The sequence below is a fragment of the Prunus mume genome, linkage group LG2 (assembly GCF_029339155.1).
Source record: "Prunus mume cultivar Tortuosa linkage group LG2, ASM2933915v1, whole genome shotgun sequence".
In the NCBI taxonomy this organism is placed as follows: Eukaryota; Viridiplantae; Streptophyta; class Magnoliopsida; order Rosales; family Rosaceae; genus Prunus; species Prunus mume.
Genome location: NC_142699.1, coordinates 1,063,484 through 1,086,330, shown reverse-complemented (window position 1 = coordinate 1,086,330; position 22,847 = coordinate 1,063,484). Strand labels below are relative to the sequence as shown.

The following is a 22,847-nucleotide window of genomic DNA, read 5'->3' as shown; positions in this document are numbered from 1 at the left end:
TTAGGTTCGATTATTTGATCTCTTTATTTATTTTTTAGGATTAGAATTGAGGGGTTGTTTACTTACCATGAATGGAGGAAGTAAAAAATTGGGGGAAGTAATGAATCCATAGGAGAAGAGTCATTCCAATTAAGCTGTTTATTAACCATATGAAATCAGCACAATAATGAAGTTGATTCCATTGATATTGTTTACTAATTCTCATGAATCAGAACCTAAACTAATTTGATTACAAAAATGCCCTGCACATTTAAATATATATTTTTAACCTAAGCAACTTGTAAAAACAAAAATTGATTTTTATTTTATTTTATAACTAATGTATAATATAAGATACTATATGATAAGTGATGAAAAAAATAGTATATAATAATATAAGGAATATAATATATATATATATATATATATATATATATAATAGAAAAGCAAATATGACTTAATGATAAGAAGAATAACAAGACAAGTAGAGTCTAGCAACAAGGTGAAAAAGGGAAAATTTTGCTTTTTCCAAATGTGATAAATTGGTTAATTGTTGATTTGCCCCTTGAACTTGTACCTAACTTTCGATTTACCTATATCCTTTTTTTTTAAGAAAATTAAGGATATGAACTTTTATTTTTCACCAATTTTCCCCTTGCTGTCTAAATTATCAACATTTCATCCAATTTGCCTTTAAATATAAGGGCAAATTGATCAATTTATACATTACAAATAACTAAATACTAAAAAATAAAATACAAAAAATAAATTAATTTTAACAAAAATCAACCCACCACGCCTTATCTCTCTCTCTCTCTCTCTCTCTCTCTCTCTCTCCTCCTTTCCTCCTCCCCCAAATTCCATCCAATTTCACTAGCCACTGCCCTAATTCCAACTCACAAAGCCATTTACACCCACCTTTAATTTCAAAAACTTAACACGATTGTTTTGTTTTCACCAATTGAAGCAATACACATTTATTATTTTAAATACCCATATGACTTGGCCATTGATAGGCTAAGAGACAGAGAAGAACATTTTGATCATGCTTATGGGTTCTATATGAGCTTTCCTTTACTCTCATTGACCATTCAGAGAAAGAGAAAGATAGGGGGTTTGAGTGGTTGAGCTGGGGGATGTGGAGGTGGGTATGAGTGGGAGAGGAAAGGGTTGTATCCTTTGGATGAGGAGGAGGGGGTGATAATATTGAGTGAAAATACAATTGAGAGAGAGAGAAAGAGAGAGAGAGATGTTGAGGATTAGACGTTGAGGGGAAATTGATGAAAAAAGAATTTCATATCCTTAATTTTTTTAACGAAAATGATAAGAGATAAATCCAAAGTTATGTATAAGTTTAGGAGGCAAATCAATAGTTAACCCTTAATAAATAGTCATTGAATTTTTTTCAAAGCCTTGGGGTGTTTTGGAATTATTGTATAGTTATAAGGGTATTTTTGGAAGGTAGTAAGGGAAAAAGGAAGGGAATGAGAATTGGATGAACTACTCCCTAGTTGATTGATTCCTAGTTTTGAGAACATTGGAGAAGTCAATAGTGGAAATCATTTCCTTTCTTTCCATTATCCTTTCCGCACGTGTTTCCGCGCATGAGAGATATTTAAAAAAAAAAATAATTTATTTTAGAATTAAAAAAGATAATAGGTAGTTGTGTTCTATACAAATATGAATCATTATCTGATTTTTCTTTAAATTTTTATTTTTTAAATAAAAAAGTGTGAATTTACCATATTAACATAATTTAATTAATAATTTTAATTCTTAATATTTGGATTAACCAATGACAGTTTCTAGTATTTGAATGTTTCACCATTCTCTGCATTTTGATTTATATATATAAATACCCATAAACATGCCTGAAATTCCTCCAAAACTAGGAAGTAGAATCAGGAATCTTCCAGCTTCAATTCCTGATTTGAATTCCAATTCAACACATCATAAATATTAGAACATAGGTTACTCCTCAGTTAATTTCAAGGTTTGTTTAACAACACTAAGGGCATGTTTACGTATCAGTAATGGAGAAACTAAGGAATCAAAGAATTTAGGAATCGGAGAACTACTGAATCGGTATGGGAAGAATCATTCTTATTAAGCTGTTTGCTAAACATATGGAATTAGGAATGGAATGGGATTGATTCTCATTGTTATTGTTTACTAATTTGCATGAATCAGAATCCAAATTAATTTTAGAATTATAGTAAAGTAATAAGGATATTTTTGGAAGTTATTATGGAAAATAGAATAATCGATCGACTATTTCCTAGTTGATCCGATTCCTAGTTTTGAGAATGTGATTATGGATTTTGAGATAGGGCCCACTTATTTTTTCATTCCTGATTGCAAGTAAACTCAAGAGAAGTTAGGAATGGAAATCATTCTCTTTCCTTCCATACCCGTTACTGATACGTAAACATGCCCTAAATTGAAAGGAAAAACACCGGCCGTCTTCCTTAAAAAACAAAAATAAAAAAAGAAAACGCCGTCGCCATCGCCGCCGCCTCCTTCAGTATCGCCTCCGCCCTCGTCGTCATGCCACTGATGTCTCCCGGAATTGAAGAGGCAGATGTCATAAAGAAGAAGAAGAAGGAAACAAAGGTTCTCTGTTGCTTGTTTTAGTTTTTGGCTGAGGCCTTTTAGGCTTGGTGAAGTGTTGTTTACTGAAGAAGTTATATGTTTCGTTTTTGTTTTTGGGCAGGCAAAAGAGAAAGAGTTGAAAAAGCAAAAAGCTTTAAACAAAGCTCTCAAGCTTCAGGTAATGGCGGTTCATGTAGTTTGGTTTTCTTTTCAATTTCTTTATAGTTTTCTGAACAATTCTTCCAAGATAACAAAGAACCTGTCTTATCTTTGTATGTCAATTTTATTTTGAAGAACTTAGCAATTCTTCAATGGAAAAGTGAGTGAATAAAAAAAATTGTATACCCTCTCGATTCCATGCCTGGCAAAGGGTGGTAATAAGTCATTACAGAATCAATGATGGATTCATGGTAAAATCCTTCCATGATTATTTTATATTATTTTATACTATTTGCAATTTTTGGGCTGATAAAGGAATCAAATGGTATAATTCTTTTGTTGGTTGATCGGAGGATTAGAAACTTGACTATTGATTTCCAATTGGCTGTCCTTGCAAACTTGTTTTGGCCCCAGGGCGCCTGTAGATGCAATCTGGTCTTAGATGCAGCTTTTTGTCACATTATCATAGAATATCAATGCAATGATGAAATGCTAACGTGTATTTATTTATTCATTTTTAAAAAAAAAAATTAAAATCATCAAGGAGCAACAAGCAAGTCCTTGTACTTCTAAGACGAGTAAAAAGAAGATTGTGAGGCTTTATGATGAGGAAGATGAAAATGCAAAGGACCCAGAGACTCCATTTGGAGAGAAGAAACGGATGGCTGGTCAAATGACAAAAATCTACTATCCAAGAGCTGTAGAGAAATCGTGAGTGTGTTGTTCTTTTCATGATTAATTCTCCCCTAAATTGTACTTCTAGTTTCTTCATATTTTCTATACTTGCTGATTTAGGTGGTATGAGTGGTGGGAGAAAATGGGGTTCTTCTTGGCAGATGCTGACAGCTCCAAACCTCCATTTGTGATTGTGAGTGTCATACCGCTCCAAACTAACTTCTTGGGTTTTCATTGATATGGTTAAACAGAAAAAAAGTGTGAGAAGATTAACCAGGTTTCACATATATTGCAGGTTTTGCCTCCCCCCAATGTGACTGGTACCCTTCACATAGGCCATGCTCTTACTGCTGCTATTGAGGTCACATCTTTACATAAATTCCTGAGTTTGTGCTCTCCATCTGTTAGGGTGTTTAAAGAAAATTGTATGTCGTTTTGCTATATGCAGGACACTATCATTCGATGGCGTAGAATGTCCGGTTACAATACCTTGTGGGTGCCTGGAATGGATCATGCCGGGATAGCAACACAGGTTGTGTTCCTTTTCTTTACTAAATGGTTGAGGTTTGTTTTTTCATTTTTGGTGGAATGGAAGCAAATGGTTAAGTTTTATAAATATTACATTACCATTAGAGCAAAAGTAGTTACTGCATTGCTTTCATTCCAGCATTTCACAGAAATTTAACTTAACCCTTGTGCCACAAGTATATTATTCTGTTGTATATCTGGCCTTACTTTGGGTGTAGGGGATACACCCTTTCTTGTTAGAGCAGTTTCTTATAGCCCATGACAATGAATTATTAATCTAATCATATGTTGACCATACATATATGCATGCACTTTTGCTTTTCATGGATCTGGATTTATCTTCATTACATATGTATTCGTTTGCTGGCGATAATGCCCATTTGCTTATTATAGGTTGTTGTTGAAAAGAAGCTTATGAGTGAAAAACATTTAACCAGACATGATATTGGTCGTGAGGAATTTGTGGCTGAGGTAAGCTTGAACTGCAATTAGCTGGAAATAGATCCCTTAAATAATTTTGATGTTCTCAAAGTTTCTGAATACGTTCTTACCCATTCATACTGTTGGTTGGTTTACTATTGTGAAAGGTTTGGGAATGGAAAAAAAAGCATGGGAGCACCATTTTACAGCAGTTGCGCCGTTTGGGTGCTTCACTAGATTGGTCCCGTGAGGTACGGATTTGAGTTACGTGGAGCTTGATTTGACTTGGTTTGGAACAAAGTATTAGTGGTCTCGTTGAATTGCTTAAGTTGTTTACTAGACCGAGTCATGAAGATCTCTGTGTATATATATATATATATATATATGATATCTCTCTCTCTCTCTCTCTCTCTCTCTCTCTCTCTCTCTCTGTGTTCTTGATAAAGCCTTTGCTTTTCCTTTGTTTTTAGTGCTTCACTATGGATCAGAAAAGATCAAATGCTGTGACAGAGGCTTTTGTAAGGCTTCATAAGCAAGGGCTTCTCTACAGGTATGCTCAGCATAGGAGAATATTAGGGGGACACTTCTTTGCTTATTGTGTGTTTCCCAGCTCAGAGATCTATGCTAATCTGAATCTAACCTTCCTTGATAAAAACAATATATAGGATATCTGTTAATAATTTCAGAGGAGAAGATATTACTGTTGTGTTGTTCTAGGTTTAATATTAATTTGGTGGTGGATGCTAGCTCTATCCTTCGGGTTCTTGATTGACTTCATGTGTATATCTTGTTTAGTTATATAGTTCAGTTGCGATAAGGATTGGATCATGATAATAGTGTATGACAATTGACTTATTCAATCATACACCTATACCTCATCCTCTCATCTTTGTCTTTTTCTTCAGTTTGGTTGGTAAGCTTACTGGATTTGTCGGTATGTTTTGTTTTGCAGGGATAATCGCATAGTGAATTGGGATTGTGTGTTGCGCACGGCAATATCTGACATTGAGGTCAGTCTTCTCCTTTTACCATCATATTTTCCCTAATTTTTTTTAGCATTTATGGAATTTTCTTGGTGTATATAGGTGGATTACATTGATATAGAAGAAAGGACACTACTGATGGTTCCTGGATATGAGAACCCTGTGGAGTTTGGCATTCTAACTTCTTTTGCATACCCTCTGGAGGAAGATTTAGGTGAGATTGTGGTGGCCACCACAAGAGTGGAAACTATGCTTGGTGACACTGCTATTGCTGTGCACCCTAATGACGAGAGGTATCGGCATCTTCATGGAAAACATGCCATCCATCCTTTCAATGGAAGAAGGATTCGTATAGTATGTGATGAAATTCTTGTTGATCCAGAATTTGGGACTGGTGCTGTGAAGGTATAGTTTAACATATAAGTTGCGAGTGATTGCATTAAATTTCTTTTCCTAGTTTATGTTTCAGGGATGTAAAGGTTTTTTGCTCTTTCTCTTTGCCTCCTGCAGATTACCCCAGCCCATGATCCTAATGACTTTAATGTAGGAAAGCGCCATAATCTTGAGTTCATTAACATCTTTACTGATGACGGAAAAATAAACCAGGATGGTGGAGAATTTGCAGGAATGCCACGTTTCAAAGCCCGAGAGGCAGTGACTGAAGAACTAAAGAAGAAGGTATCTATTTTACATTACTACAGTGCTTTGAAACCTATGTACTGATCATCATAATACCTATGTGACTGATAAATGCTTAACAAAGAGATCGGTATATTTGTTATTGGTGGTGACCTCCTGAGCTAGACTGTCGCTGCTAGAAGTAATATCTCTGACACTTTGACCGACACTCTCCTTCCTCTCTTCAATACTCTTTTCCACCTGGATACTCTGTCAAACAATGAATTTTGAAGCTGAAATTGTTTGCATTCCCTTCATCCCATACACTTCACAGAAATTTAACATAATTTGTAATTGCATCACTTATCAGCATCACCAGTCTGTAGTTGCACAATCTTGCTAGTTGATGGAGGGTACTGTCTATTTGCGTCAGTTTCTCTATGGTGTTATGGATGTTTTGGTGACAGTTTTCTCATGGCATTTAGGGCCTCTTCAAAGAAGCAAAGAACAATGAGATGCGCCTTGGAATTTGCTCTAGAAGCCAAGATGTTGTGGAACCCATGATAAAGCCCCAATGGTACTTAAAATGCAATGGTATGGGAAAGCAAGCCCTTGATGCTGCCATAGATGATGAAGATAGAAAGCTTGAGATCATCCCCAGACAATATACTTCTGAATGGAAGAGGTCTTATCCTTTGAAACATGCATGCGTTATTTATTTATTTATTGTCTGTTTTTGTTTCTTTTCTTTCTATACTTCATCAGTTTCCTATGAAAGAAAAAAAATTACTTAGTTCTGGTCTAACAATCACAGATGGCTTGAAAACATTCGTGATTGGTGCGTTTCGAGGCAACTTTGGTGGGGTCACCGTGTTCCTGCCTGGTATGTTGTATACCAGAGTGATAAGCCGGAATATTTTGGAGTAGTTGATGCGCGATGGGTGGTTGCAAGAAATGAGGAAGAGGCTCATGCACAGGCTAGTGATACATATGAGGGGAAGTTTCAATTAATTCAGGATCCTGATGTCCTTGACACATGGTTTTCTTCTGGTCTCTTCCCAATGTCTGTGTTGGGCTGGCCAGATGACACTGAAGATCTAAAGGCGTTTTATCCGACTTCAGTTCTTGAAACTGGGCATGATATTCTTTTTTTCTGGGTTGCCCGTATGGTCATGCTCGGAATGACATTGGGTGGCAATGTACCTTTTACCAAGGTGTGCATAATGTTTTTATTTTTTATATTATAGATGGGGATCTATGCTATAAACAGCTTTTAAAAAAAAAGTGGAGTGAGGCACATCTCATAGCAAGGAATCAGGAATTTTTTTTTTTAAAGCATCTTTTGTTTAGCTAGCTTCTTCTCATAGCAAGAAGCTGAAAACAAGCTTTCCCTCATTCAAATCAGGAGGCTTTTTGTTTATTATTATATATATTTTTTTCATTTTATTAAGGGTGGGTTTTAAAACAAGCAAGTGGAAGTAAGCTGCAAGATTGTGCACTTTATGCTCTGATTTTATGCACAGATAGCTGAAGAATGAATATGTGTTATGCTATGTATATCTTCCTCTGATGATTTTTATTTTATGTTTTGCTTACTGAAGTGACAGTGAACTTTTGTCGGTCTGCAGGTATATTTGCACCCGATGATTCGTGATGCACATGGGCGTAAAATGTCAAAATCGTTGGGAAATGTCATTGATCCAGTTGATGTAATAAATGGTGTCACCCTTGAAGGTCTACAGAAGAAGCTTTTAGAGGGAAATTTGGATGCCAAGGAAGTAGCTTCCTCGGAAGAAGGTCTAAAGAAAGACTTTCCTAATGGGATTGAGGAATGTGGTGCAGATGCACTGCGTTTTGCTCTTGTGTCTTATACTGCTCAGGTTTAGACTTCTGTCTTACTATTTTATTCAAGTAATTGTTTTCTCACATGGATCTAATAATCTATTTCGTTGTCTTGTCAGCATGATAAGATAAATCTGGACGTCCAAAGGGTTGAGGGCTATAGTATCTGGTGTAATAAATTGTGGAATGCCGTACGATTTGCTCTGAGCATACTTGGGGATGAATATGTTCCACCTTCAAGTGTAAATCCAAATGTGTTTCCATTTAGTTGCCAGTGGATACTCTCGGTACTGAATAAGGCCATATCCAAAACTGTTTTGTCACTGGAATCGTACGAGTTATCAGATGCAGCCACTGCAGTGCATGCTTGGTGGCAGTACCAGTTGTGTGATGTTTTTATTGAAGCTATCAAGCCTTACTTTTCTGGTAACGATCCAAAGTTTGTGTCTGAAAGGGGATTTGCACGAGACACACTATGGTTATGTCTTGAAAATGGGCTACGGTTGCTCCATCCGTTTATGCCATTTGTCACAGAAGAACTGTGGCAGCGTCTTCCATCTTCAGGGAGTCACAAGAGGGCAACATCAATTATGATATGTGATTACCCATCCACTACAGAGGTTAGTTTAGTTTTACTAAAAGAGAGGCACAACAGAATAAATAAATAGTTGCTTTCTTTGAACATGCACGTAGTAATGTGATATGATATCCGATAAACCATAGTATAATTGTGTAATACCTTCGGCTGATTTTACACAGCGGCCACAAGCTCATGCAGGCCATGTCCCAAGTTCATATGGATCATGGTTTGTTTTAAGTTCTTTCACTATTCACTTGATATTCATTTTTCTTATATTGTTGTGTAATAAATGAGGAAATTGCTTTTTTTCCTGTCGTCCTCTTTTTTAACTTTTAACTATGTTGCTGACCAGCCTAAACTAGAGGCAAATGGTCCTGCAAAAAGTTCACTTGCTTCATTACTCTTCTTAGGCCATAAAGGACTGCACATACAATGTTTGACTATTGATCTGAATTGAGTTTGTGTAGTAACTACCTCCGTCATGTTATTCTTCCAGTACTGGACGAATGAAAGGGTGGAGTCTGAGATGAACCTTATAGAGTCTTTTGTGAAATCTCTCCGTTCACTTGCAAAAGAAAGTCGTGAAAGGTACATCTTGTTAGTGCAGTGTGACATCTTTCCTGTTTCTTAAGATCTCTGAACTTTTGATATGTCATGTTATAAGTTGGATATAACTAGTTTCTCATTCTCTTTCTATGTTTCTTTTAGGCTATCAGCTTTTGTGATTTGTCAAACGATTTTGGATCGGCAGATAATATGCAGCCATCAACTGGAGATTGAAACTCTTGCCTATTTGTCATCTTTGACAGTAAATGATTTGCTTTGCTTTCAAAATATCTGCTTTAGCATATTTTCTTTTGACAATAATTCTTTTGCCCCTTGGTGCTGAACAAAAGGATGCCTTATTCTTATCCCTACAGGTAGTCAGCCCGAATGACTGCTTTCCACTGCCAACCGAATCCGATGGATATGTGATGTCTGATGTAAATGAAAACCTTTCGGTTTTTCTGAAGGTTCCAAGAGTAAAGGCAGACCCTGAAAAGATCAGAGAGAAGATGGAAAAACTCATACTGTAAGCACATGATTCAAAGATTTTACTTGCGATGCATTGCACTGTTCTATTTATCGTTTGTGATATTTGAAAATTGGCCTTTGATTGGTTGGTTGCTTATTTTTCCAAAGTTAGGAAAGGGGAGGGGTTTTTTTCACACACACACTATCAAGGTGTCACGGGGTTGGTTGCTTATTTTGTAGTAATGGTTCTTAGGGATGTTCTCTTAATCACAAGGCAAACATATTTTTTCAGAAAACTGTGCAAATCTTGGATTTCAATACATTATAATTGTAATGTGTATAATGTTATTCAAAGATGAGGCAAAAGGTGTTCTGGATTTGGATTATTACCTAGGATGGTTGTCAATCTGGTGTTTTTGGTAAATGGCTTTGAATTTTGCATTGGTTTCTCTCTGTTTAGGACTTGAATAACACTAGTCCACTGGTAGGTACTAATTGATTTTATTAAAATTAACAGGCAACGGGAAAATCTGCTGTTGATGATAAGTGCTCCTGGGTACCAAGAAAAGACCTCTGAGAAGATTCAAGAATCCAATGCGCACAAGCTAGCCTCCTTGGAAAAGCAAATGAAGTCTTTGAAAATGCAGTCTTAAAAGGGACGCTTTGAACTCTTATAATATAGTTGTTATTATTTTTAAAATTTTGAATATTGTGTAGTTTAATTTGCAAATAGGGTGATTATTGCATTGGTCTGCAATTGCATCTTACAATTTATTTAAAAAAAGATACAAGCGGGAAGGGTTTGCAAGTCAAAATCCTTTTTCTCTAGGCTAAACCTTGTTGACATTGCATCTCACTTGTTAATTGTACATGATCAGACTATTTTTTAAAAGGTTTATTATGGCATTGGTCCCTCAACTTGTACTTGATTTGTACTTTGCTCCCTGAATTCAGTTATTGACTTCTCTTGTCCTCACGCTTTTACTTGACCCTCGCGTTCGTCATTGTTATTAAATTATGTCAAGTTTTTTGTTTATTTTAAGAGCATCCACAATCATGCTTTTACTTGACCCTCGCTTTTGTCATTGTTATTAAATTATGTCAAGTTTTTTGTTTATTTTAAGAGCATCCACAATCATTGTTGAATAGTTCAATTTTAGTATTTATTGAATTGCAATTCAAATGCAATTTTACTTGCAATGTACAATTTAATAACTTTAGATCAATAGTTATACATGCCTTTTTACGTACTCAAATAAAATAAAAGAGATAAATTTAATAACATTAAAAAATTGTACCATTGAAATATTCTCAGAGATCTTTAAAAAGGGACCAATTTTAAATATATTACTCATTGGAATTGATTGAAAGGATGAAAGCAAATCAACAAACAAAGATTTGAAGCACATTTGGAGGCTACATTCCAATTCAACAGACAATTTGCAATATAATATTTTCCATTTAAAGTAGGAACACCTGTTGGTGACTACGCTGATTGAATTCATTACCAAGTAGTTTACACTGTACAGTCAATCGATAACAACATACTGGAAGTTTGACAATGGCCCCCCGGCAAAGATTTCAATGAGCAAAGAATACGAGCTGCTCTCAACGAAATTCACTCTTATATTTCCTTTAAGTCGTGCTCCACTATTTATCACTTATTAACTGTACATGATCAGACTATTTGTAGAAATTTGCAGAGTACATCAACTCGTATCTGCAGAAGAATGTAACGATATCATATTGTGTTCCTCTTTGTTTCAGCTCAAAAATGTTACAGTAGTTGAACTGCTGCAATTGATGGGATTTTCTCTCTCAATTTCTGTGTGACAGCAACCCTTACAGTCATTACCCCGGCTGCTGGACCTGTGATACGGACTTTCACTATAGGCTCCTCGATTGTTACAAGTTCAAGAGATCCACCTGCTGCCCCTACTAAGTAGGGTCTAATTTCTTCCAGTACCTGGATCAGTTTGTGCATGTATACATAAGATGGCAACTGTCAAATCAAGGCACAAAATTTCTCCCACACTGTTAAACAGTAGGTAAGCTAAAGAAGAAGCAAAGTAATGCAATTAAGCAATATGCAAGGTTTTATTGTATGTTGACAACTGGAAAAGGGTTTCCAAAGCCTTAGAAGGAAACAAACAACACAGAACAATTTTCTTAAATTTTGTATTAGTTCAATTTCCTATATCAAATACATATAATAAACTCAGAATACTTTTTTCTTAAACCATAATCCTTTAAATAGCAGTAGTAAAAATAGCTACTTGGCCTATCTAATGAAAACCCTTTCTGTATGTGTAAAGAAGTAAGCATGGAAAGTATATCCAATATAATTGTTGAAGGGGAGTGAATATTTCGAATGAAATATTACCTTCTCTATATTTTCTTCATTCAGTTCAAGCCCTGTTTCTCCATCTGCTATTGGTTCCACTGCAACTATTTCAGGGATTTTTTCCATTAAACGACGCTCAATACCCATTTTCATTGTCATAACAGAGCTTGGACAGGAGCCACATGCTCCCTGTAGCTTCAAGCGCACTACATTTCCTTCAATTTCATGTAATGCAACATTTCCCCCATCAGAAATCAGATATGGTCGGATTTCATCCAATACACTTTCAACGTTCTCCGCAGTCAGTGACAACTCGACTGCTGAATTTGGAGTAGCAACTGCCTTAACCACTGTACAGTAATGAAATAGATGACCATCAAACATCCAACTAGGGATAAGTAAAAAGAGACTCAGGGTCACAGCACACCTGTTACATGGACAATCTTAACACCTATACAACAAAAAGAGCATTACACACATACATTGTATGGGTTCTTTCTCTGCTCCACTGGATGCATGCTTTTGGGATGTAACAAAGTCTTAAAATGGCTGTTAATCACCTTTTGTTTGGGCTTGGAACGGTCTGTGAAATTCAAAACAGTATGGCATACCTGGAGTTCATGTCCCTACTGAACCTAAGTATGATCTTTGATTATTTTTCATATCTGGAATAATACAATTGTCAATATTGCAAATCAAAGAGCAAGTATGGACATCCCATTCATCTCTTCTTATTCTTTTTCTCTTCTTTTTTTCTTTTGGAAAAGAGACAATTTTTTTTCCAAAAAAGAACAAGACACCAACGGAACAAGAGGTGGCCAAGAAGGCCACCACACAAAACAGAAAGGCTAAAAAAAACTCTACATTACAAAACTACGGCTTTCCAGTCTAGATGGATGAGCTGAAAGCTAATCTCCCTATTCTGCTGAAATAGACGCCCATGGAAATGCCCAGAATCAGATACGATCCCAAAGCTGCTCTACCTCATCCCCTAACACATCCTCAAAAAATCTCCTATTCTTTTCCCCCCAAATTACCCAAAAAACAGCCATCATGGCACAATTGTCCAACACTGAACCCTTCCTCTTACCACCAAAGAAGTTCAATCTAGCTTCAAGCACTGCACTACACGATGCGAAGCTACCCCACGTTAGTCCTGCCACCTGAAACAAGTTAGCCCACAAGGAAGAGGCAACAGGGCAAAGCAAAAACAGATTATCCAGTCTCGCTGTCCCTTTTGCACATAACACACCAGTAAGGAGAAAAATACCAGCCAGGCCTTTTCCTTTGAACCAAATCACAGGTATTAATTCTAATCTTACCTTAGGAGGGGCTTTTGCTTCTCTAGGCACCTGATGGTTAATCCACACATCTCTTCTTATTCTCAAGGCTTCAACATAAATTAATATAAGAATTCACAGGACTTCTATCCCTAAACCTTCCAATAAACACCTACATGTTTGCTGTTGAACTAACTAATCATCGCTTTAAACCTAATTCAATTTGGGAATTATTTTGATACTGTTGCATTGAAGCAACATGGGCGGCACAGTGCTTGAAAAGCATGGCAACCATTAACAACACCAATTTGTATCAGGACAAGATACACAGAGATACAAGATATATATTGTCAACAAAAACAAGTACATAGTATGCCAATCCGTTTTAAACAGCGTCTCCAACACAGCCTAAAGTTCAGTCAGTACATGAGTCTAGATAATTCAGTTCAAATCAAGATTATAAATATGTTGAACTTGATGATAGGTTGCAATTTGAAATAATTAATATTACTATCTCAAAATTGCACACAAAAGAAATCAATTTTGGAGGACTCTGAAATCTCTGAAATTCAATATTAAATCATTGAAAAATACAACTGATGCTTCCAGAACAACCTCTGACCAAATGATTCAGTCTCGGAATGTAAATATCCCTAATTTAATAAATACATAAGAAAAACACAGAAATCAATTTCCAAATTCAAAGAACTGACCTAGGCTGCGTGAAGCTGAACGCAATCGAACCCGTGAGCAAGGCCGCGCCAGATTATGCCCTCTACTGAACGATACATGGGAGCCTCCTAAAAATAAACTCCAACTCTGCAAACAAATTTGTAAAAATTTGAAATGAACAAAAAATAATAATAATAATAATAAAGCAAATTAATTTCTATTATTTCTATAAAATGAAGGGAAGTCGAAGAAAACCGTAGAAGGTTGTTGCTGAAGGGCTTGTTGGGGTCTGCAGTATGACGGTGAAGTTAGAAGCATGGCTCTCATCGCTGGTTCGAATCCAAGAAGCTAAGATTAAAATTTGCTCCGTTCTTTTTTGTTTTCCTCTTCTTCTTGAACTTACTATTTTAAATTTTCTCACAAACCAAACAAGTACAAAAGAAGACTCTCAAGCTGTAAATATCAATGAAATAGACTCGGAGCTCTCTCGTATCTGGGCGTATCTTCCTTCGTTTGCCGCCGTTGATTTTCCTTTTCTTCCCTTCAATTTTTATATGTTTATATTTGCGGTTTCCTCCTTATTTTTAAAGTCGGTTTAGCCTGAACCCAGTTTGAGATTTGACCCGACTGAGCGGGTTAAAACTGAAAACATTTTTCGGTTAGGGAAGAGTTGAGGCCCTCCCAAATCCAATCTCAATCCAAGCCCAATTTTGAAACTCAAATTTAGTTTTCTTTTTACCAGCAGGTAATAATTCAGTTGGTGGAGGTCTTCAGTTCAACCTCATTTTCCCCAATATCGCTTGTATAAATAAAATAATAATAATAATAACGGTAGTGTTGTTTTGTACTGTACTTGGTCGAAACATTGAAACAATTCTCGTAATTTGCTTTAAATTTTAAGTGCATGTTAACCTAATGTTGTTAAACTGAATTTAAAGTTTCTGTGAATCAACAAATTAATGAGTTAGAATTTTAGTAATTCGTTTAATTTTGGAATGAATCAACAAATTAACCCTTTCGGATGAAAATAGCGACTGTAAAACATGGTATAGGCCCGCAGGTTGCGTTTACGAGTGAACCCAACCAAATAATGTTGAGCAATTAGTTTATGAGCATCTAAAATCCCAACGATACATCTTGCTTGCATCATACCTATATCTTGAGCATCATTTTTTGAATTTGCTTCCCTTTTTCTTGACTCTGAATGTTTTACTTTCCTTGTCCCACATCAGTCTCCTTCACTTGTAAAGAATTCAATCTCGAATTCTCCTCAAACTGAACTTGATAACCCCTAGATGCGTAGGTTGATATGCAAATAAATTCCTCAACTTGATATTCTTCGCACTTAGAACGTAGAAATATGAGCCCTAGAAAGATGAGACATGATGTATAGAGAACAACTCTACAGAAATCAAGCCATCTGCTTGTACAATCGACCAACGAAATAACAAATAGAAAGCCTTCGCCAAAAATCACAACTAATATGCTTCCAACTTTTCTGTAACATATTCCATCTGGCCTGAAACGCATCTTCTCTCAAAGTTCAGGCATGCCCTTCCCTGTTTTAGCATCATAAGTCTTCTCCAACACGACATCCATAGGCGTATCCTTGGGACCCGCTGCAACCAAAGTTTATTACGGAGTATCAGCATAAAATATGGTAAACGAAGATATCTTTTGCAAGGAACATTACAGATCTCGGGACTTCAGATAAGTACCAACAGTAGGTCTTGGAGTAGTCCTTATCTTCAAGATCTCAGGACGAGGGATTATAGATCCAGATGCACCTAGTCCCCTAGATACTCGAACTTTTGTTCCATCCTCAAGATATTTAACCCCGACCTTAACAGGCTTCCTGCACACACAAAAAAAACACCGCATTGGAATAGTAAGACAAAGAACAAAACACCAACAGTCGTTGAAACATAATGTTAACAATGCACGAATACCCTGTAACTGGATCAACAACTTGCACATTTGAGGCATGAAGAGGGGCTTCAACAGTAAAAATTCCACCTTCATGACCTTGGCCTTGCTTGATATGTTTCTTTACCTGCAAAGACAGAGTACTTGTTCAACATTGGAATAGCCACTGAACATTTAAATGAATTATAATTAACTATAAGGGTCAAATACTATGAACATTAGAAGAGCTTCCAACCAATAAAGATGTTTGTCACAAATAACCAAACAGTTTATAGACAATCAACCATATACACTGACCCAATGCAGCTTATGCAAAAAAGGAAAAAAAATAAAGACCTGATTCTTAACAAGTTTTCTAAAAGCTAAACTAAAGAATGAAAAAGAATAGAAAATCGTACAAAGAATGTAAGGCAAAATCAGATAGGAACATTATTCCAATAATACGTATAGACTGATACCAGATTTTTGCCTTCCACAATGACACGATTCTGGGAACGAATCACTCGCTTGATGATACCCGTCTCGCCCTTGTCTTTGCCCCTTATTATCATCACCTGTAAATGAGATGAGAATAGTTCAGTTATAGATATAGATAGATAAATACGCAAAGAGGTCAAGATCTTCATCGCCCTCACATTATCTCCTCTGAGAACCTTCCAGTGCCTAATGAGTTTCTCAGCCGCTTTCCAACCCATTTCAAACAAAGACAGATATCTGCAGAAGTCAATAACAAATATTAACACCAAAAGATGTGTATTTCAATTGCTGATTAGCATCACACTCACATAAAATCTAATAGCATAAGAAACAAGCAAATTCAAATTCATTTCAGTTTCATAATAACTCCATTTCCTAATATCAGCAGCAAGTGGGTTAATCAATAGTAAGATAATCTTACAATTCACAACAACCATGTCAACCAAGAACTTAGGTACTGGTACTTTAGTAACACAACTTCCCTTAATACTAAAACAACCTACTAACCTGTCTACACAAGATTGCAAGCTGCCCGGCCACTAAAATTGTAAGGCTAAAATCTGAAATTACCAAAAAGAGCAATTAAAAACTATAATGATACAATTATCAATGATCAATTAGAAACAAGTAGTCCACTTGATAATTCATAAAGCCACAGCTCATAAATTAGGCATTGACTGAATCCCTAAATTAGAATTTCGAAATTTAATCCCTAAGTCCTAAATGCCCAACTGAATCCCTAATTCCTAAAATCACTAAAGTAGAATTTAGAATAAAATAAAATAAAATGAAACTGAATGACAATAAGAAGAAGAGAATCAGAGATGCACGTGGTTCAGGTCAGTGGTACGGAGGAGTACTGAAATTCGAAGACGGAGAAGAAGAGGACTTACAGCTACAGAGCAAAGGAGAGGAGGCTGGAGCGGCGCCTGGAGCAGAAATTTAGAACACAAAAGACACCTTCTGTTTTTTTTTGGGTATGAAGAGTATGGGCCGGGTGGGCTAGACGGGTCCAGGCCGGGTAAGATTACAGCTCGCATTGCCTAAATTAGGCTAATATACTATTTTTGTACATACATTTTCTTAATTATTCTTTTAATTTTTTGAGTTGGACCAAATTATGACTTTCTTTTTACCAAAAAAACATATTATAAGATTTTTCACTACTTATAGGATTTTTTTTTCCACAAATTAATGAAAGAGAAAGCCACCTATATTGATTTTCTTTATTTATAAATAGGGTGTTAGTTTGATTGGCCTGGACTTTGGTGTGCTCTCAAGTGGTATTGGGTTGTTGACCTAAAAAAAAAAAAAGTGATCTTGGGTTCAAGCCCCTATAATACCTATGTGTGTAAGTTCCCTCCCCCCTCCCCTTTTCTAACTTTGGCTACAAAAAAAAGGTTCAATTGCCAACTCGAAAATAACCCGCTCTATTCATTAATTAATGGGTCGTTTTGCAGAACTACAAGTGCAAACTATAATTTTTAAAATCTAACAAGTAAAAAATTACAAATAGAAACTATGAACATGCAAAAAAACTAAAAAAGAGTTGATGCACTTATAACAAACAAAAACTAAAAGACACCAAGTAAATCACGAGGTGGAACCCGAGATCTCCAAAAAGACCCAAAAAAAACTAAAAAAGGCAGCCACGTCGTCCCCAAGCAAATCAAAGCTCAAACCCTATATGAAAAAAAAAAAAAAAAAAAAAAGAAGAAGAAGAAAGGAGTGGGAAGGTGAGGGGATGTTCTAAGGGGAGGTGGGGTGGGAAGAAGATGACAGGATAAGAGATGGAAAAGTAAGGGAGGGAAGGAAGAGAGGAGATGGGAGTAGGAGGAACAATGACCTCTTCTCTCCCTCCCCTCCCTCTCTTTTTCTCTTTTCAAGGTATGTGTCATTAGGGATGTTTTTTTTTTTTTTTTTTTGAAGTGAGGGTTTTTGTCAATAGAATATAGATTTATCCTTCGGTACAGTGTAATTTGATGAAGCAATTAACATACTTGACAGATTGGGTCACATTGACACATTTTGAAAGAATATAAAGTTCAAAACCAAATTGAAAGTTAAGAGGACAAAGTGAAACATGGTCTATAAAATTTAGGGAGGATTGCTAAAATTTTCTCTCTTGGGGTGCATTTTGGTTCAGAGGCTTGGGGAGAACCAAACTTATAAAGTGAAGACTAAGAAAACCATGTTTGAGGAGATTTGTATCCAAGAATTAATTGAAAATTTAGATTATGATATTACGAAGAATAATTTTTATGGTGTGTGATTGTATAATATGTAGATATTGAGAACTTCTTTGTCAATTTCGCCTAGGTCTATGAAATCTCATGATTGACTTTAATAAAACCGAATTTAAAAAAAAATACAAATCATAGTCTAAACTACAAGAGGAGGATGTTCTCAAACACACTACCAAAGTGTCATGGAAATTCGAATATAAGATCACTGATATACAAGTTAATGTTATTTTTCATTGAGCCATAATCAAGGTGAAAAGTAAATATAACTAGTGGCAAAATCAAAATGTTGTAAGCTGCTTTCAGTAGTCAGGTTTTTTAAATTCTTTTTTTTTTTGTGCCAATTTTTTTTTAAAATTGTATTTAATTCACCATTAAAAAAAGTTTAAAACATGAGGCGGCCCATGTAGCGGTTATCAGGTCTTCATCCACCTTAATTCACACTCCTTGAAGTTGAAACAAACTCTCTCTCTTGTAATTTTGAAGTGCAAGCAAAGAAAGCCCATGCCAAACCTACCCAATCATCATCAAATATATTCACTCCTCAAACCCTAATCTCCACCTTCGTACACACAGCACGTATCCATGGAATTGGAAACCCAACATTCTCAGCTTCCTGAAGAAGACCTAACAACAATTACCAAGCCAATGTTGACACCTCCAGACCCTTCCGCTCCGTCAAAGAAGCCGTGGCCATCTTTGGCGACCGCCTCCTTCTTGGAGAAATGTACTCATCCCCCAAGCCTCATGGCAACAATATTGTCCAAAGAACTCCTTCATCGTCATGGAAGTTGTCGCCGATGCCGGCTAATTATAAAGAAAGCGAAGATGTTAGCAGTTATGGTGATGAGGAGGAGAATGCAGGTGATAAAGTAGTTATGGATACTCTTAGGAAGCTGGAGGCTGAGCTTGAGGAGACAAAGGTGGAGCTGAAGTTGCTGAAGGAGAGAGAGTCTGAAACCGAGGTGGCGTTGGCCTCCTTGAACGCAGAGCTTCACAAGAACATGTCCAAGTTGGCTCAGGCTGAGGCAAATAATGCAGCAATGGCTAGCAATGTACTGCATGTGGCTGCAAGATCATCGCCATTTACCGGTACCAATCATGGTTTGATGATGGAGGAAGAGAAGAACAAGAGGGAGTGGATGATAAGGATGGAGGATTCTACCTCTTTGGCTCAGATATTGAGCATTGGCACTCAGAAAAATGGCGGAGGAAAAAGAGAAAAGAAAATAATGAAGAAGAAGCCTATTGTCCCTCTTGTGCAAGATTTGTTTTTCTGGAAAAAAGGATCTTCAACTCCTCTTCGTAACCCTCTTTTTAATTCTTCTCCACAGCTCTACTATTGATGGTGAGAATATATGCTGTTTTCTTCGATATATTTCCTTCCCTTTGTCTTTTTTCTATTTGTTTTGTTTTAATTATTTTCTCCATCTAGAGTGGAAGAAAAACGTTTCATGGAGTATGTCATGTACTGTATATTAATCCAATATATATCATCTAAACATTTTATTTTTTTGGCGAAACTGAACCAGCTTGGGAATCATCTTCTAGGTTTTTCTCAAATATTGTAGTTATTATAATTGGGAGGAGAGAGGGTCGAAGAGGGGAAGGAAGAAGAAGAGAGGTAAAGGGTTTGCCAATTAATTGGGAGGAGAGAGAGTAAATGGGAGCGGTTGAAGATTTATTCATAAAGTTAGTAAAAATATTTATTAATGACAAATATATTGTTTCAAATGTCAAAATAGTCGTATCTTGTACACGTGTTATAATATGGATGGACGACATGATTTATTTTCTCCTCTTTTAGAGAATAGTATTTATAGATATCCACTTATATACGTACTATTGTAGTATTCTATAATCTCTCCCACCTTAGCTACAAAGACAACTATGATTACGTATGGCATTAACATTATTTATTTCATATCCATATTAGAGGTAGGAATGTAGAGAAGAGAGTCCATCATTAAGATTAGTGAGGAGGAGCAACCATATCCAAAGAAATATACCCACATCATATATATATATATAGGTAATTTTTAAGTTGACTCTGATGCGCAATTTGGCGCGCCAAAATCACGCCATTAGGCATCAATAGTGCTCAGGGTGTTGAAACTACCTCCAGCCTCAAAAATTAAATTAACCAACCAGCTGGCGAATTCCCCTAGGAGAAAATCTCCTGCAATGCCAAATATTATTCCTACCATCACAACGGAGACAGGATTTGGGCAGACACAAGTTGCCAGGGCAACGCCAACTACTTTCCCAGCAACAAACCACCGGCTGATGCTGCAATCACTACAGCTTCATGTGTTGCCTTTTCAAGTGGGTTCTCCGCTGTAAATATTTCCCATACCGTCAGGCCTGCAACGAAAAGGTTCACCGCTATGCCGGCAGCCCTAAAGCCCTTTAATAACCGGTTAATTCTAACACTTGCCCTCCCGCCGGATGCAACCATGATTTCCTCATACACCTGCACATGCATATATGTTAAAGTCTAGTCGTAAATTTGCAAGTCTAGTTTGTCTTAGGAATCATTAATTACCTGTATCTTTTGTACATCTTTCAGGTCCTGGAAACGTCCTTGAAATTTAAGCTGCACCTGATACCTGCATGAGCGACATTGAAGAAACCTCATTAGATTAAGGTCGGCAAATGACTCTATGTATGTGAGGACTATACACTGTCGCAAAAGCAATATGCATTTGCATGATGACTCACACTCAACTTCCCTTCCCAAATATATCATTCCTGGAGTGCAAAGACCAACTAGCAACCTTAAAATAACAAAATCATGCATTTAACAATCACGAATATATATGTTCTATTCAGTCTTATTATTTATAAAAGCGATGCCTAATATTCTACCAACACTGATTTTCACTTTTATCGATCGATGCATATTATCTAAAGTAAAATTTGACATAATGAATTGTCTACTACGTATGCTTGCAAAAATCATCAATCGAACTTCGAACGTGGGGTGTGGAGTAAATATTATCCACACCAAGTCTCCATTTATCATGATTGCAATATATATAAAAATTCATGCGCACGCAGTATCTAATCTTGATCATATAATTAGACGGGAGCATGATATATTTTGTAAACACAAAAGTAATCAATCATCATTTAATCAAATGACTAAAATTAAATAAAAATACGTGCATATATACCTTTGCACAAGGCCTCAAACTTAATGCCGCTCTCCTGGAGCCATCTTGAGAACTGGCGTGATACTGAACCACCACTAGTTTGATGCCTCCTGGTGTACCCGTAATCAGCTCTCCTGTATTCGGTCGCTTCCTTGGCCACATAGACAACACCACCCGCCACTTCCAGTGCATTGCCAAGCATTTCCACATGCTCTTGGTACACTCCTAAAAGTTTTACACCTAGAGACTCACTTATAAGACCATCTCCAACCATGTTGGGCTAAACTCAAATTTCTACCCTCAAAATATAACTATTCATGTATTTTTAGAACTCAAAATTTTTTTTCCTCCAACCTTGCAAACTCATAATTTGAGTCCGCAACTTTATTAAATTGTTTAAGAATGATTAACCCTTATTTTTTTTTTGACATTATTTTTGTTTCAATACTCGTGATTTAGTTTTCTAAACATTTTAACCTAAAAAAATTAAAATTCCAAAACATAATAGAATTTCACTTAAAAATAAACAAGTACAACACCATACGTATACCCGGAATGTAGAATGAAAAATTATAACAAAGGAGGGAGAAGGAAAAAAAAGATTTTTGGTGATTATTTGATTAATTTACCAAATGAATGGCTATTTATAGAGTTTGGAATAAATTTTGGGGTTAGATCTGACTAGATTAATTATAAATATTAATTTGACCGTTGGATGTGAAATTTTACTGTTGAGATTGCCTAAAATGAATCTGAATCGTTGATTATCCAATATGTTGGAATATTTCAAAAAAAAAAAAAAAAAAGAAAAAGCATAACAAAACATACCAAAAATAGCCGTTGCTTTTCAATAAACTAGAGGGAATCTTCATTCCCACTTGCCAGCAACACAGCCCACGTGATAGGCTTCTCACATCATGCAATAAAAAAATATTTATTAAAGCATAATTGGGCCCCATAGATTTATCAGTCCAGACAGAATTCTGAGGTGGAATTCCAGTCCAATTTTGAGGCATCTCAAATTTTCACCTCCCAAAATACATGGGTTAGAGATGATTTTTGGATGCTAAACTCAAAATTTGAGTTTCCACCCCAAGAGTTGGAGATGGTCTAAGTAACTCTCAATTTTACACTATGCGTTTATGTGGTATGTATGATGCATGTAAATGTATAATAGCATTTTCAACGGCTTTGGAATTCTAAAATAGGTGAGTCACGTCAGAAAAACTCTCTCCAACTGCCTCTTCAACCTCAGTCATCAAATCTTCTACCTCTTTCTCTTTTTTCATGATTGATAAGTTGACTTTGGCTCTTCAAACGTTGAATTTTACTTTGGAAAAACAAAATCTGCTTTGAAAAT

The 22,847-nt window shown here is 36.2% G+C and overlaps 4 protein-coding genes and 1 pseudogene across 7 annotated transcripts; 2 read left to right on the top strand and 3 right to left on the bottom strand.

Annotated features, from left to right (window-relative positions):
• Nucleotides 1-2,371: 2,371 nt before the first annotated feature.
• LOC103319051 (valine--tRNA ligase, mitochondrial 1-like) lies at nucleotides 2,372-10,308 on the top strand. Of its 2 annotated transcripts, XM_089044836.1 has the most exons (20): nucleotides 2,372-2,592; nucleotides 2,693-2,749; nucleotides 3,275-3,441; nucleotides 3,526-3,598; nucleotides 3,701-3,766; nucleotides 3,854-3,937; nucleotides 4,327-4,404; nucleotides 4,521-4,604; nucleotides 4,824-4,903; nucleotides 5,306-5,363; nucleotides 5,439-5,741; nucleotides 5,847-6,014; nucleotides 6,440-6,639; nucleotides 6,769-7,168; nucleotides 7,583-7,834; nucleotides 7,916-8,416; nucleotides 8,873-8,964; nucleotides 9,085-9,184; nucleotides 9,297-9,448; nucleotides 9,908-10,308. In XM_089044836.1, exons 1-20 carry the CDS (start codon nucleotides 2,527-2,529, stop codon nucleotides 10,041-10,043), a joined length of 3,117 nt encoding a protein of 1,038 aa, XP_088900962.1. In that variant the 5' UTR covers nucleotides 2,372-2,526; the 3' UTR covers nucleotides 10,044-10,308. The 2 variants fall into 2 exon arrangements, with proteins under 2 accessions (XP_088900962.1, XP_088900961.1); XM_089044835.1 differs by having other exon boundaries at nucleotides 2,389-2,592; nucleotides 3,701-3,937.
• A 535-nt stretch (nucleotides 10,309-10,843) lies between these two features.
• Nucleotides 10,844-14,218, bottom strand: NFU2 (NIFU-like protein 2). The gene is made up of 4 exons (XM_008220524.2): nucleotides 13,942-14,218; nucleotides 13,728-13,833; nucleotides 11,774-12,084; nucleotides 10,844-11,356 (listed from the first exon to the last, which is right to left on the bottom strand). Exons 1-4 carry the CDS (start codon nucleotides 14,011-14,013, stop codon nucleotides 11,168-11,170), a joined length of 678 nt encoding a protein of 225 aa, XP_008218746.2. The 5' UTR covers nucleotides 14,014-14,218; the 3' UTR covers nucleotides 10,844-11,167.
• A 772-nt stretch (nucleotides 14,219-14,990) lies between these two features.
• Nucleotides 14,991-17,088, bottom strand: LOC107880405 (uncharacterized). 3 transcript variants are annotated; one of them, XM_016791801.2, is made up of 7 exons: nucleotides 16,983-17,088; nucleotides 16,597-16,649; nucleotides 16,248-16,326; nucleotides 16,071-16,166; nucleotides 15,636-15,739; nucleotides 15,405-15,541; nucleotides 14,991-15,305 (listed from the first exon to the last, which is right to left on the bottom strand). In XM_016791801.2, the coding sequence occupies exons 3-7, from the start codon at nucleotides 16,305-16,307 to the stop codon at nucleotides 15,223-15,225; spliced, it is 480 nt and encodes a 159-aa protein (XP_016647287.1). In that variant the 5' UTR covers nucleotides 16,308-16,326; nucleotides 16,597-16,649; nucleotides 16,983-17,088; the 3' UTR covers nucleotides 14,991-15,222. The 3 variants fall into 3 exon arrangements, with proteins under 3 accessions (XP_016647287.1, XP_016647288.1, XP_016647289.1); XM_016791802.2 differs by having other exon boundaries at nucleotides 16,920-17,007; XM_016791803.2 differs by lacking the exon at nucleotides 16,597-16,649 and having other exon boundaries at nucleotides 16,983-17,049.
• A 1,800-nt stretch (nucleotides 17,089-18,888) lies between these two features.
• Nucleotides 18,889-21,132, top strand: LOC103319050 (WEB family protein). The gene is made up of 2 exons (XM_008220545.2): nucleotides 18,889-19,680; nucleotides 20,902-21,132. The coding sequence occupies exon 1, from the start codon at nucleotides 19,058-19,060 to the stop codon at nucleotides 19,676-19,678; it is 621 nt and encodes a 206-aa protein (XP_008218767.2). The 5' UTR covers nucleotides 18,889-19,057; the 3' UTR covers nucleotides 19,679-19,680; nucleotides 20,902-21,132.
• On the bottom strand, nucleotides 20,417-21,761 carry LOC148919389 (uncharacterized; annotated as a pseudogene).
• Between the last annotated feature and the right edge of the window lie 1,086 nt (nucleotides 21,762-22,847).